This window comes from Perissodus microlepis, chromosome 7, assembly GCF_051167445.1.
Source record: "Perissodus microlepis isolate ML-2025 ecotype Zambia chromosome 7, ASM5116744v1, whole genome shotgun sequence".
NCBI classification, from domain to species: Eukaryota; Metazoa; Chordata; class Actinopteri; order Cichliformes; family Cichlidae; genus Perissodus; species Perissodus microlepis.
Window position 1 is genome coordinate 36,074,418 of NC_140467.1, and position 14,612 is coordinate 36,089,029.

At 36.9% G+C, this 14,612-nt stretch overlaps 2 protein-coding genes across 2 annotated transcripts in view; one reads left to right on the plus strand and one right to left on the minus strand.

The window, feature by feature from the left end:
* Positions 1–5,470, plus strand: part of lpar1 (lysophosphatidic acid receptor 1) — a 37,386-nt gene extending 31,916 nt beyond the window's left edge. Inside the window, exon 3 of the mRNA XM_084934830.1 lies at positions 434–5,470. Within this exon, the coding sequence (XP_084790956.1) occupies positions 434–756 (323 nt within the window). The 3' untranslated portion in view covers positions 757–5,470. The remainder of the gene's footprint in view (positions 1–433) is intronic.
* Positions 5,471–8,259: 2,789 nt separating this feature from the next.
* musk (muscle, skeletal, receptor tyrosine kinase) overlaps positions 8,260–14,612 on the minus strand; it is a 30,120-nt gene continuing 23,767 nt past the window's right edge. Inside the window, exons 16-17 of the mRNA XM_084934831.1 lie at positions 14,463–14,611; positions 8,260–10,945 (exon numbers count right to left, since the gene is read on the minus strand). Of these exons, the coding sequence (XP_084790957.1) occupies positions 10,239–10,945; positions 14,463–14,611 (856 nt within the window). The 3' untranslated portion in view covers positions 8,260–10,238. The remainder of the gene's footprint in view (positions 10,946–14,462; position 14,612) is intronic.

A 14,612-nucleotide genomic window follows, 5' to 3' on the forward strand; every position in this document is an offset into this window, starting at 1 on the left:
AATTTTAAAATAGAAACAGTTATGATGTGGATTACTTTTAAGGTTTATATTCCATTATGAGGTGGCTGTTACTCCGGAGTTAGTGGGTGATTCAATCCCTAGCTCCCCCAACCTTTATGTCGAAGTACCCTTGGGCAAAATACTGAACCCCCAGTATCCACTGATGCATCAAAGTGTGAGTGTATGAATTTTAATGTAAAAGTGAAATAGAAAGAAAGCACTTATATGAATGTGTGTTAATGAATGAATGAGGCTTATATAAAAAAGAGTGCTTTGAATACTCAGATTGAGTAGAAAAGCATTATTAATTAAGAACAGTACCAGTCCAGTTATCATTTATGTAGCGCAGTGTATGAAAGGATGGAGTAGGCTTCGGTTTTCTGATGGGCGTGTCAATTACCTCAACTAATATGTACAGTTTGTGTTTTTTTAGGTGCGTTCATCATTTGCTGGACCCCTGGTTTGGTCATCCTCCTCCTTGATGTTTTCTGCGCTAGCTGCAATGTCTTGACCTACGAAAAGTTCTTCCTGCTACTCGCCGAGTTCAACTCTGCCATGAATCCCATCATCTACTCCTACCGTGACAAGGAGATGAGCGCAACCTTCAGGCAGATCTTGTGCTGCCAGAGGCAGGAGAATGTGAATGGGACGGCAGCAGAGGGATCCGACCGATCTGCATCTTCCATCAATCACACGGTGCTGACTGGCAGCACCATGCACCACCATCACCACCACAATGAACATTCGGTGGTATAAAAAAAAAAGAAAGAAAAAAGAAAAAGCCCAGTGTCTTGGATATGAATCCATCTTGAAGGGATTATTCTCTACAGGAGATACAGACTGAGAGAAGGTAAATGAGTGTATGTCAAGAAGAATATGGCAACTAGAATGAAAGCTGAAAAGACTCAAGTTGTCTGAAGACAGAGCTGAAGAGAACTCTGATAGGCTGTTATTATTTTGTTTTGTTAATTTCCATTTGTGTTAAATGTGTTGTCACAGGTAAAGATGATATGAACTATTTAAAATCTGTGAAGTAGAGTATTGCCAGTATAGTCCATCCTCTTTATCCAATCTTCCTAACTTTATGCCTGGTAGGTTTGTACTATTACTCGTCTAGAGCCCCATCATTATGAAAAGTATCAAACTTAACACCCTACATTTATGTTATTGTTGGTTGCTGACTCACCTGATCCCAGATTTACAACATAGTGTTTTTGATTTTCATCTCCATTTGTCGGGCAGAAGCTTTAACTTTAAATGGATGTGGTGTAGGCACAATGCAGGATATTGTTACCAATGTTATATATATTTCAAAAGATGTCATCCAAAGTGAAATCCTGCCTATATTCACTTGTTTTCCATGTTTTGCAATCTACCAAAACCCTGTGACACTGTTTCATCCATGAATTCAACACAGTATTTTAATAACCTCAAACATTATCATTTTCTGCTGTAGAGTTGTCATCTATTGTTTAGCGACAAGTAAGTTACAAAGTACAACCAGATTTGGGGGTTTTTTTCCATTCTATTCTACCTATCCTCTTTTATGAACACGCTCTTGTGAATCCTTTAAATCAGGTTTTTGCTTAAGTAAGGATCTAATGTTTGCTACAAATCCTGGATTGTTTACTCCCTCTAAGGATTTAAAGGCAGGCTGTTCCAGGGAAAAGAGTAGGAGGAGGACAGTTATGTGAAGACAGGATGAGAGTCATGTTTGGTGCACTTTCAGAGACTTCATATTATGACACCAAATGTGCTGAGCAGACTGCCTGTCAGTGTTTTCCTTGGTCTCCTGATGCTGACCTCGGGAGGGAAAAGGGGGAATTGTGGAAGTGAATGTGAAAGTATCGCCTGAGTTAGTACCAAATTGCTTTGTGGTACCTTGAGAATGGGTTATTTAACAGAACAACTTAAAATTAAAAAAGAAAATCAAAACTTTTGACTCAAAACCCTTCTCCCACTCTATTTTTACCAGCTTTCATGAAGTAATGATGATACGTGAGCATTAACTACCTCACTTCTGGTGTAGCCATGCTAGCCACTGTGTCAGGCAGGGCTCTAGGCACAACAATGCTATGACTATGCTGTTGGGATGGCTAATGACTCACAACATAACCTTGATTAGCAGCAAGCTGTGCAGTTTGTGGTGTCAAATTCCTCAAAGGTGTACACTTTTAAGGCAGTTTTTAATTTGTCAGTGGTACACAGTGAAAGTTAGCCAAAAGCAGTGCTCTTGAGTTTAGTTTAGTTTTTGTGTTTTTCACCTCCATTAGAAAATACACATTTTTCTTTTAAAAATAAAGAATTTGAATTAATTGTTTAGAGAATTCTTGAACTAAAACCCTACAGACACAGAAATGCATTAAGCCTTAGCAAATGCTGAAGTTGTTTAACAAAATCTGAATGACCAGCATAGATTTTTACTTGCTGTAACACTGGTATCAGTGATATAAAGTAAGCAGATATCCAACCAAAACATGTTTTATTTTGTGTCTCTGTCAGAGAGATGGTTGACGCTTACATTTAAAGTATTATTGGTAGCTTATTTTGATTTTTATGGCAGCAATGACAAATTAAAGTCTATTCTTATCTTCCCGCCTTAGGGTGCCTGAATGGTGTAATATTTGCTCTCATTAACTTGCGATTTTGTGCCAGCTGAAATCCAGCATGGCAGTGCTATGATGCACATTGTTAAAAATTGCAAACTGAATGTTTTAAATCAAAACCCATTTTGGCCAAAATACATAGACAAACCTCCCAAAAACCGACAGCAAAGTGAGAATCACTGCCAAAAGTACAGTCAAACGTTTTCCAGGAAACCAGATGTTTTTCAGGAATTTCAGCTGCAGAGTTAACATTAAGTCACCAGGTATCTTTGCCCAGATGTTTGGCCTATTAATCAGGCAATTTATGTTTTGATATACAGACAAAAAAAATTTCACCATCACTCTGCAACACTTGCATACATTTTTGATGCATGTGTGAGATAAAGCACTGTGACCTACGGCACCTTAGTCATCACTTTTATTAGTCATTTCCTTCCTGTGCCAGTGCTTTTTTTAATCTCTAGCAGTACTTCTACTTGAGACAAAATGAGAGAAATATTCTAAGGAACCAATCCCCCATAGCAAACTTGTTGTATTAAATTTGTCCAGCTTTCACACTTTAATGTCATAAAAATCTTGACCAGATTTTGTCAATATATGGCTCTGGACCCAACACTCCATATTTGAAATTCACTGTAACATTTCTTTTAAGTATTAATTTAGGTTATTATATCAAACCAACTAAACATTCAGTGTCTTTGTTTACTAGTGTGTCAGTCTTTGTGTACCTTTGTAAGTATGTGTGTACAATATGTATATATAAAATATATTATGCAAAGTTAATCACCAAAGGGAAACATGTTTTGTGTCTGTAAATTTCACTCTGTTATTCTCTGTCCAGATGTACTGTAGGGTTGTTTGTATGGTTTTTTTAAATCCCATTTGTATTGTGATCCTAAATAATGACTTTCCCATAAACACTATTACAGCAACATTAACTTGTTTGTGATGCAAAATTCAATATCTATGAGTGCAGTGCTTTTCAGTTCCTGTCCATAAAAAGTCAATTAACAGCAGAAAAGCAGTGATTCGCCCTCTTCTGGTTGAACGTTTTAAGCTTAGAACATGTCCAATCATACCCAGAAGTGTTTAGCCGCAAGCACACCCATCAGTGCTGTCTGTATGCACTTGTACAACACTGCAGTAGTGAGAAGAGTAAAAAAAAAAATGAGCGGTGTTATGTTACTTTTTAAGCTTGCTAATACACCAGTCCTGCATATGTTCCAGAAGGACAGAGTGTAGGATTTAGTGGCATCTAGAGGTCAAGTCGAAGCATGCAGCTAACACAGCTTGTGGCTAACAACCTACCAAATTAAAAGTTGTTAGCCAATGTAGAAATGCAAGTATCAGTATGGATACAATGCCTGCCCTCTTTTATGCCAGTGTTTAGTTATATGTATGGAGAGAGAGAGAGAGAAGGAAAGAGAGCGCGAGAGAGCTACAGATGTCAACAACAGGCCTCCTGAAACTGCCCAGATGGTGTGATGACTTTTATCTCCTTAGATTATAACGTCATGGCCATTTTACCCTGATTGCTTCTTATTTTGTCTGAATGATGTACGCTGTGTTTGCTGTGGCCTTCAACTGATGCTGCTTGACACAAACACTGTGTGATGCAGTTCAGAAACATTCTGTAATACCAAAAAAAATTATGTGTTTAATAAAAAACAAAACAAATAACAAAGCTGTAGATCTGAACATTTTGTTTTTCCAAAGTGAAACATAACATTAAAATGATGTTGAAGGTTTCCAGGCAAAAAAACAAAACAAAACATGCACCACATGTTTTATATTTTTAAGTAATGGTGAAAAAAAATCAATGTGATTTCCATATTATCTCTACTTTAGAGTCCAATATTAATAAATGTGCAACCACAGTCATGGTGTTGATACAATAAAAACATCAGTCTGACTCCAGGTGAAAGTGTGTGAAAGTTATCTATATGAAATGGAGGACCTATGTAAAAAACACACAAACAAAACAAAGACTCTGTCATACTATGGTTGTTCTGTTTGATTTCATGCCAATATTTGTGCTTTTGTCCAAACAGAATGGGGAACACAGAAAGACACAGGCTTTTATTGTTGTTGTTGTTGTTGTTGTTGTTGTCATTTTTTCCCAGGCCATTAAATAGTTTGTGGAAAATGAGCCTGCTAACATAGTTTGGGCAGCCTTAACTGTTACCAGAAATTTTTGTGCGACTGTGTATTTATTGTTGGAGGGGGAACACATTTCTTCTCAATGCTGTCTGTGTGCGACTGTTTTGCATAGTGAGAAAATGCTGAATGAATAAGTTCCCAAACCTTACACAGTCTCCTGAGGCAGTGTTTCTGGACTTGGCTCATATTCGGCAGACAGTTTGGGGTTGGTTTGCGCTGAACTTTTATCAGTGAAACAGGAAAGAAGGCCCACCCACCCGCAGTGTTGACAGCAATTCATTAGACACATGTGATGCCATAACTTGAAGTCATCTTAGATGATTTTGGAATGTAAAATGTGTATTAGACAGGCACATTTATTTATAGCATATGCGTATACATTAGGTTGTATAATCATGAAAGATATATTTGGGACGAGCTGAATAGGGGAAGGGACTGATAAGCATATGCTTCCTCCTTCTGCTTTTTGAACAAGACATTTTTGGAGTAATATTTTACTTTTGCTTTTCTCTATTTCCTCATTAATAGGATGGCTTTCAGTGATTTCATGTTTATTTTTGTTATATGTATTTACAATCATTACTCATATTTTCAAAATAAAGATTCGATTGACTGATTGATAGATTGATTGATAAATGGAACAGGTTTTCTCATTTTTAATAATGTTATAACGATGTAGAACTACCATTAAACTCTTATGACTACTTTATGCTCTGTCTAGTCTATACTGGCCTTTGGCCTCTGTAGGCTGATTACTTTGGAATACAAAAGTTAGTGATTATCTGGTGAATATATGGAAAACAATTTATTTAATTTGTGACAAAATATTCAATTGACACAATGCTAATTCCCAGTCTAGAACCATCTCTGTGTGTTTCCACCAAAAAACAATTTGCCTCAGTGGCTAGAAGATATGATATATGAGAAACTAACCAGATGTAGCCCACAGATTCTGTTCAGCATGATTTGCCACAACTTCTGAAAGAAAGACATCATTAAAGAACTAGCATTGTACCAGCACTGGTGCAGCGTTGGTGGAAAAGAGGTCAAATTTGCATCTTTAGTGTAGCACAATTAATGCACCATGTGCATGTGGTTACAGGTGCAAAGCAGAGACAACTGGAGCTGAACCACTAATATGGTATTTCTGTATGTTTACTTACACTGTAAGAGTGGTCAGGGTCTGTGTCATGTGTGACATAAAGTATGCAGCAGTCCTTGCAACAGCAAAGAGATGTTTCCATGGAAAACAACATTGTCTCCCCTTCTGTGTGTGTGTCTGTGTGTGAGAGTGCATTTGCTCTGTTATGTTTATTGTTCCACAGCTTTGGAGTGGTAGCCTCCAGTTGACTGATATACGTCTGTTCACGTCCTGTTGCTGCCCGAAAAGGCCAATCAGGGCCAGTGTGGCCACGCAGGAAGTTCTCTGCACAGTTGCTGAGTGAGGGGGGATGTAACATCTTAGTCACAAAGTCAATATAGACACTTTCCATAGTTCCTCCCATGGTTTGCTGAGTGAAAAATTTGTCCCATTAGTCAAATGTCCTACTGCCTGTTTGGATAATGACTTTAATGAATAGAGTTGAGCATCATGTTGCCAGCTACATTTATGAAAGATGGAAATGTCAACAAGACATTAAAAATCTGCTGAACAGCTCACATCCAGAACATTTAGAAAATACCAGCTTCCTCTGTTACACTAACACAGAGTTTTGACAAAACAGGAAGTGATTCTTAGCTATAATAACATATGACTGCCAGACGTGAAGATCTGTTTTTCATGAGGCCACAAAAATAATTCTGTTTTACTAATTTACTGTGAATAAGTGTTACCTCCCAGTAAGGATCAGCTGATGGCTTTGCAGCACACTGAAAACAAAAACACTAACAAAACAAAGAAGATGGAGACAGGACAAGGAAATGACTGCAACGGCTGCAGATAAGAAACAAAACACCACAATCATGGATTCACTCTTGGAGGAAAATAGGAAGGAAATTAGGAAGCACATTCACATGGCTCTTTTGTATAGATTTCAACTTCAGTGAACTTTGACCTGTGAATACTTGTTCAAGAGTTCCAAACCATCCTGAAAGTGTTGACCTTTGACAGAATAGATAAACCTGCAGGATTAAGTGCCAGTGTTGTTTAACGAGTACATATCTTTTGCAGAGGCATTTTTATGGCTGATAGAGTTGCCTGTGAAATAATTTTAATCTGCATCCTTGGACAGCACACCGAAGAAGAGCAACAAAATGCTTTGCTTCTGTTTTTTTTGATGTGGTTATACACACACACAAATGACACAAATGACTGTTTAGCATTTTATAAAACAAACATTTCAATTCACTGACAAAACTGTTTAAGGATGACTAGGTGATTAGGATTAAAAAATAAAAATACAAAGAATGAGTAATGATTATGTATTTGGAAGTAGCATGTTCATAATGAATGTGATCACCTCATAATATTCATGATAGCGCCACATGCGGTGTAAAACATACTAACATACCATTGTACAATTCTCTCTGTATTGTATTCATTGGTGGAGAAGTGATGGAGATAGGATTGAAAGACTCTGAGCCAAAGTGTAGATCAAGAAAATGAAAGTGCAAGGCCAGACTCCATACAGTCTAATCTAAACAGTTTACACTTAGGCATCCCCCACAACGCACACAGATGTCCTCCATTTAACTTGTATACACACACACACTTTTGCACTGAGATGCAAACAAAGACATTTTGATGAAGTTGTACAAATGCAAATAAACGGGGCTTATTGCAGTCACATAGAAATTCATGGTAAAAATGCTTTGTGTAGCACCATTTCTCTAATGCATCCTCTTGCACTGAGGAAAAACAACAACAACAACAACAAAAACTGACATAATAAGATACTAAGGGCCTTGTATAAAGAGAGACGTGCAATGAAATAAAATAAGATATAGTTTGGGCTCAGAGAGAGAAAACTCTACCAGTGATAATGTCAGTAGGAGCTCCTGAACCAGAGCAACACACCTTTGAAAGTGATTGTGGACATTGTTTTCTTCTTTAGAGAGGTGTTTTGGGTTAAGTATGATGGCAAGTGTAAATATCCCTTTCTAACTGCCTGAATTCAGATGCATGCAGACCTTGTGAAAAAAAGATTCATTGTACTCTAAAAAAAAAAAAAAAAAGTCACATTTAGATCTGACGTACAAACTGTTCAATAATTCTGTTTATTTGCAAGCAATACAAAGAAATATACTTAATGTGAATTATGTATGACAAACAAAAGGGAAAAAGCCCAAAACATTACTGATATAATGCAACAAATACAGCAAAAAAAAAGTAACAACATGGCAAATTTTAAAAGAAGACAGTTAAGTCAGCCATTCTTAGACAAAATCAACATGTTTTTTTTTTTAGATATGAATATATTAGCTTTTTTTTTTAGCTTTTTTTTTTTTTATTCTATTAATGTAACCAAAATGGAATTTTTACCAAAGAAAAAAAGTATGATCTCTAACCTAGCTGACCTAATAAGCTTCCATTCTAGATTTATATTTTCAAAATGAGGATGTAAAGACATGTGGGCAGTTTGTCACTTACAAGAGTCTATTTAAGTCAGTAGAATGAGTCCCATTAATAATTCTATTCATAATATGTGAGTTTTAGTGCTTCAGTGAGGAACTGTATGAGAAATGTAAATGAAAGTGAGGAGAATTAATGAACTTATGCCTACTGTAATTTGCTCATATGTTCAAGAAATATCAATAACAATCTAAAACACATCTATAAAACAAAACTAAAACCAAAGAAACACAAATAAAAACAGAATGCCCCGTAGTGGAATACCAACTTGTCTACAAAACAATCATCAGTGATTTAAAGTGACTGTGTGCCACTGTGGAATAAGCAAGCTGACTTGAAGAGAAATGTTGTGTACAATCTTATAATAAATATATCATCAATCCCTTTCTATGACACTGTTAAAGAAAAAACCTTTCAAGTGTAGATTCTCTCTTTCTGTCCAGCGAACTTTAGGGTCACATTGAGCCTATTCAGAGCATTTGCTAAATTTTCATCAACGTTTACAAAAAAAACTCTCAATGAGAAAAAGAAAAAAACAGATGAATGAGGTACAAGAGCAACTACTGCTAAAAATGACCATGGTATATCTGTATGGTTAGTTTCCAAGTATTTCAGAGACTTAGGGTCTGGGGTGAGTTAACTGATTCAGGTTTAACATTTTTCAAAATTAAAGTGAACCTGTCAGATGGACAGCTCCCGGTAAACAGTCAGAAACTGAAATCCTGAATTCTGAAGTAGCAACATACAAATGACTACAATATGGCCATGTTCAGTCTCCTGAACAGACAAGCTGCAAAAAGAAAATGACTGCAATTACTTAACCAGCTGAGCATGCAAAGTACAGTGCTGCTGTGGACTGCCTTTTTATTTTAGTTTTCTCTCCTTATCTTATGTACGGAGGTCAGTTATTGCAATTTGGTTATTTATTTTTTTGCTTAGGTAAGTTTGATAAATATTTCAGATCGTTTCTTTTTGTTTGTTGTTTTGGTATAAAGGCCACCCTGAAGTTACACCCAGCTCCTTATTAGTGTTCCATCCTAAAGAAATAACATATTATAAAATAAAAAATAAAAAAAATAAATCATTGTAAAATTGTACCAACTGTGTAATGTGGCTGCTTGAAGTCTGATTAGGATGGGTCACCTTTATGTTGTAGTCTGGCTGGATCACACCAGACATGTTAAATTAAAAAAAAAAACTTAACTAGAACCTGTTTGACTAAATGAAATAGGCTAAGTCCTTAAAATGAAATAATTCATACCATGATCTCAAGAAACCCAAGAATAAATGTGAACAAATTCACTGTATACACATTCATCTATAAATCTGAAAAGAGTTACAAAGGGATTTCTAAGGCTTTGGGACTCCAGCAAATCACAGTGAAAGCCATTATCCACAAATAAAGAAAACTTGTCCTGACACTTACTAGGAGTGGTCAGCCCACTGCGAGCACATAGAACGAAGGTTTTGGAGTGGTATAGGATTGCCTTAGACTGCTCATACTAGAAAACCTTGCAACCTTGCAGTTAAATTCCTCCACAGTGTCGTACAAGTTCTTGCAGCCAAAGGTGGTGCAACCAGTTATTAGGTTTAGGGGCAATTACTTTTTTACATAGGGCCATGCAGGTTTGGATAGCATTTTCTGCTTAATAAATTAAAGCATCATTTAAAAACTGCATGCTTTGGCTATTTCTATCTGAAATTAAAATGTGGTTGATCAAGTGAAATATGTAAGTATAACAAATATGCAAAAATGAAATTAAATAAAGTAAATAAAATAAAATAAGAAATCATGAAGGAGACAAATAATTTTTCCCCAGCACTGAGTGCTTGGGCCCAATGAAAGTATTCATTAAATCATTAAAACAGCAAATCAATGCCTTTTGTACAGGGAAAACCAGTTAACAGTCAGCATCAGCTTCAGTGTGAGCATTCATGCTTAGTCTGTTTTGATGCATACGTTCTAGTATCCGATGTATGCTACTGAAGCTGGGCCTGTCTGATGGGTGTGTACTCCAACAGAGCCTCATCAGATTATAGAGCTCCAAAGGACAGTTCTCAGGACAGGAAAGGATGTGACCATCCCTCACATAGTAAATAACCTCCTCATGACCCATACCATAATATGGCTGCATCCCATGGGAGAAGATCTCCCATAACACCACACCATAGGCCCACACATCTGACTCTGTAGTATAGCGATTGTAGAATATAGACTCTGGAGGCATCCAGCGAATGGGGATGGCATCATTTTCATTGGCTTTGTAGTAATCAGCTGAGTAGATGTTTCTGGAGAGGCCAAAGTCTGCAATCTTTACCACCATTTCCTGTCCAACCAGGCAGTTCCGTGTCGCCAGGTCACGATGGACAAACTTGCGCTCAGACAGGTATGCCATTCCTGCAGCAATCTGCTTGGAAATCAATAACTGCTCTGTACAAGAGAGAGGCCCGGCCTCCAGCTCAGAGGAGAAACTGCGACCCGACAAGCTAGCACGACTGAGGGTGCGCACTGACTGGGTTGGAGATCTGCGACGCAGGAACTCGTTGAGGTCACCATGGGCCATATACTCAAACATCAGACACATTGGTTTACCCACTGCACACACACCTGAGGAGAGAGCACACAGAAAACTATTTGATGGCCTATTATATAGATTAGCGTTTTTGATTTTCCCACCACAGATGTTTTTAGAGAGCAAACACAAATATTTACCATAAACACATCAGTCCCATCAATGAAAACACTAAATTAACAGTTTTTCTTCTACAGTATCACATAATGAGTTCATTCACCTTAAAATGCCCAAACCCCCCCCCAAAAAAACTATTACCCAGACATAAACACAGATGGGCATGCACTCACAAATAAGTCATGCACAAGTTCCTACATCTACTTTAGTGGCTCTTTGATATAAATATGATATATTTATTTTTGGCAAATAAAGTTTCTACTTTTTTTGGACTTTTTTCCTGAGCTGGGTTTGGGGAAATGATGGCAAATGAAGGCAGATTATTAAATTGAGAGTGTAATGACTGAGGCTGCTCATGATATAAATATCACTTGTGATTAATACAAGTTATTTGAAATGTTGTGTTTACATTTTTAACAGTAAGGGCTTCCACAGGCTTTGGATGTTTGATGAGGACAGCACAAACAGTGCTACAGTATCTTTAAAACAACATGGATTTATTTGTTAAATGCCAATTTATACTGAATATAGTGGGCATGCAACCTTTATTTGACAGAACTTCCATACTTATTGGATAACAACTTAAACTGCAGGAGTTTAAAGACTTTAAAAAACAAAACAAAAATCAAGCATATGAATGAGGTCTTTGGTGAAACAGGAGCTTGGCAAAAGTGACAAAATTCATTCTACTTTATTTCCTCCTTATTTACTACAACTCTATAAAAGAGTGTCTGTCTGCTTGTTTGTTCTTCCATTCCTGTGAGTACTTGTTGCAGCTTGTGAGCACACACTGCCAAGACTTTGCAGAGCCCCGATAGCCCTCCGATCTGCCATCCGTATGGTTCACAAACAAGTTTCAGTTCTTTTGAGCAGAAGTTAAAAAATATATTGCTAGATGAACAGAAATACACCACTTTATTCAAACAGTGCTTTCAGTTCACTCTTCTTTTCTTCTCACTTTAATGCACGAATAGTGTAATTTATGCAGTTAGTGCATTGAAATGTACCAACTTATTATTGGCCGCAGTTATAATTTTGATTGACTGCATTTACTATTGCTTCTGTTTTTCAATGAAAGAAATTGGAAGCTCAATGGCCCATTGGTCATTTTAAATCAGTTTAAACTTTGTTCAAACCCAGTAACATTTCCCCTCCTTGTTGAGGTTCCAAAGCCACACAAATTATGAAATGTGTCATGCTGAATTCTGGGGAAATCAATGAAGGGCCTTATTTAGCTAGACGGAAAATCACTGCACAGTCAGCTCTTGGACTGCATTTGGCACTGCAGGGATGTCCACTGCAAGTAAGGGAGCGCTCATATAGGTGCAGCTCAGTGGTGGAACACAGAGTTGGAACACTGTACTTCAGCGCACAGTTGGTCAGACGTAATCTTTTTTAAAATCTGATTGGATCAAAAATGTTGAAATAGATTCAAAATTTTCAGGATTGTGGAATGAGACAACCTTATGTAATCCACTCTTTTATCATTACTATTATTATTACTGTTATTTTGAGCACACAGTTATTTCAGGAATTTAGGATTGAGAAAACTTGGATCCAGTTTTATTTTATGTAGCATCATTTATGAAACATCCATTAATCACATCATTCTAATTATAATGACACCATGAACTGAGATAATCCCAAGCACAGTTTCTCTTCCTTAGCAGATGAAAGTGCGCTGAAGACATTTTCATCTGGTAAAGATAAAGAAAAAATTTGTTAAATGAAGAAATCTGAATCTTTTTTTGTTTAATTGAGTGATGAACTTTTTTTATTTATACAAATCAAAAAAAATTTAAAGTATGCACTCATTTGTTAAGATAATTGTACAGGCAGAAAAGTGGGATTGAATACCTGATCCTGGATCGTGAAATGTGAGATTTCTTAATCCAAATCCAAATTATTCTGATCTATATTAAACTTTCTGAACAACTGAAGCCAGAAGCTAAAGTATTTGTATTTAGTTGTAGTTCACTTTTTTTGCGATTGCAACATGCTTCCAATGAACTTTAGGGGCAAGGAGGAGGTTGGAGGTCATGTTCACTTAATTCATATCCTGTGGGTCACTAGATAGAACAGCTCACCAGAGAACAATTATCATGTGTGTGTGTTTGTGTGGCTGGGTGTATATGCTTCTGTGTACAGGGTGGGGGGAAACAAGTTGTAATTTAGTGCTAGTGACCTTTGCTAAAGGACGGTAGCTGGATTAAAATGTTTCCCTCATTGCTAAATATATAGAAGACAGAAGCCACACATGGCACAAGACACATGTAGACTTATGGTATATCTAATTCTGACGCATTCGTGTTTTGGATGATGCATATATTCCTGCACATGATTTACGGCTGTATTATTAGTCTAGAGGGTAATTAAAGGTTAAGGAAATAATCTAATCAACTCCAGTTTCATGCACGCCAGAGTCTTTGCTGTTAGTGTGTTACTCTCCAGATGAGTCATCTAAAATGAATGCCACTCAGAAAATGACAAAAAATACCAGTGAGTGAGGGAGTGACTGAATGCTAATTTTGAAGAAATATATTGCACAACGACTGGAGCTGCAAAAGAAAACTTCTTTGAGCACAGCCAGTGATCAACAGCTCTGTTTACTCGCTGACTGCACCAACTATGCTGTATCTCCAAATGTCTTCCTGGAAATATATTTGGATGTGAGCTGTTTGTATTAGATTAGATAAGCTGCATTAGTGAAGATACGGAATTTTAATAGAGCACATTTGTTTTATGTTGGCCAACAAAGGCACATTAGTTGTCAGTCAGCACTTGTTTACTGGCAAACAGCACTATGTGGATTATTCTCGGACTTTGATAGGTCCACAGCGGGAAACAAACAAAAAAAGCATCTGAAGAGAGTGAATTCTTTCAGAAAAATTGCTGTTTGGAAAATCAGACTCAGGGAAATACTAAGAGGCAATCCTTTCTTTTTTATTTTATTATTTAGTTCTTTTTAATGAAAGCTCTACAGGTTTTAGAAAGTTTATTGTTAAATTGTTGCTTAACATAAGCAGGTGAAAACTAACAACTGAATAGAAATATTATTTTAAATGACCCAAAAGACTCTTCTATGAGTTGAAAAGCATTCTTTTCAAAAGCTCTTTGTTTGGTCCGGCTTCTTTTAAATAACTGGTTTATTTTAGATACCTAAATGCACTTTCAGGCCATAAAACTCTGAAACCAAATAATAAATGTTGATTTCTATCAGTTTTTACATGTCCAATTCTGTCTTTTTGAGTTTTTTTTCTTCTTCCTCCATTTCCATGTTTCTGTTTTTCCACTTTACTTTACTTCTCCCTGAAGTAAACTCAGGGATTCGGCAATTATTCAATGTAAGCTCCATCTGTGACCGTTGTCTCTTTGGAAATCAGATTTTTCGTTGCACACTTTTTCTCTCTCGTTTGCACACAAGCACACACTAACCTAAGAGTCGAACTATGTTTGGATGGTCAAATGCGGCCATGAGTGCTGCCTCTCTCTGGAAGTCATTCTGCATGTCAGCTGAAGCTTCCTCCTTCAACATCTTCACAGCAACCATTGTGAAAGACTCCATGGGTAGCAGGCCTGGAGCTC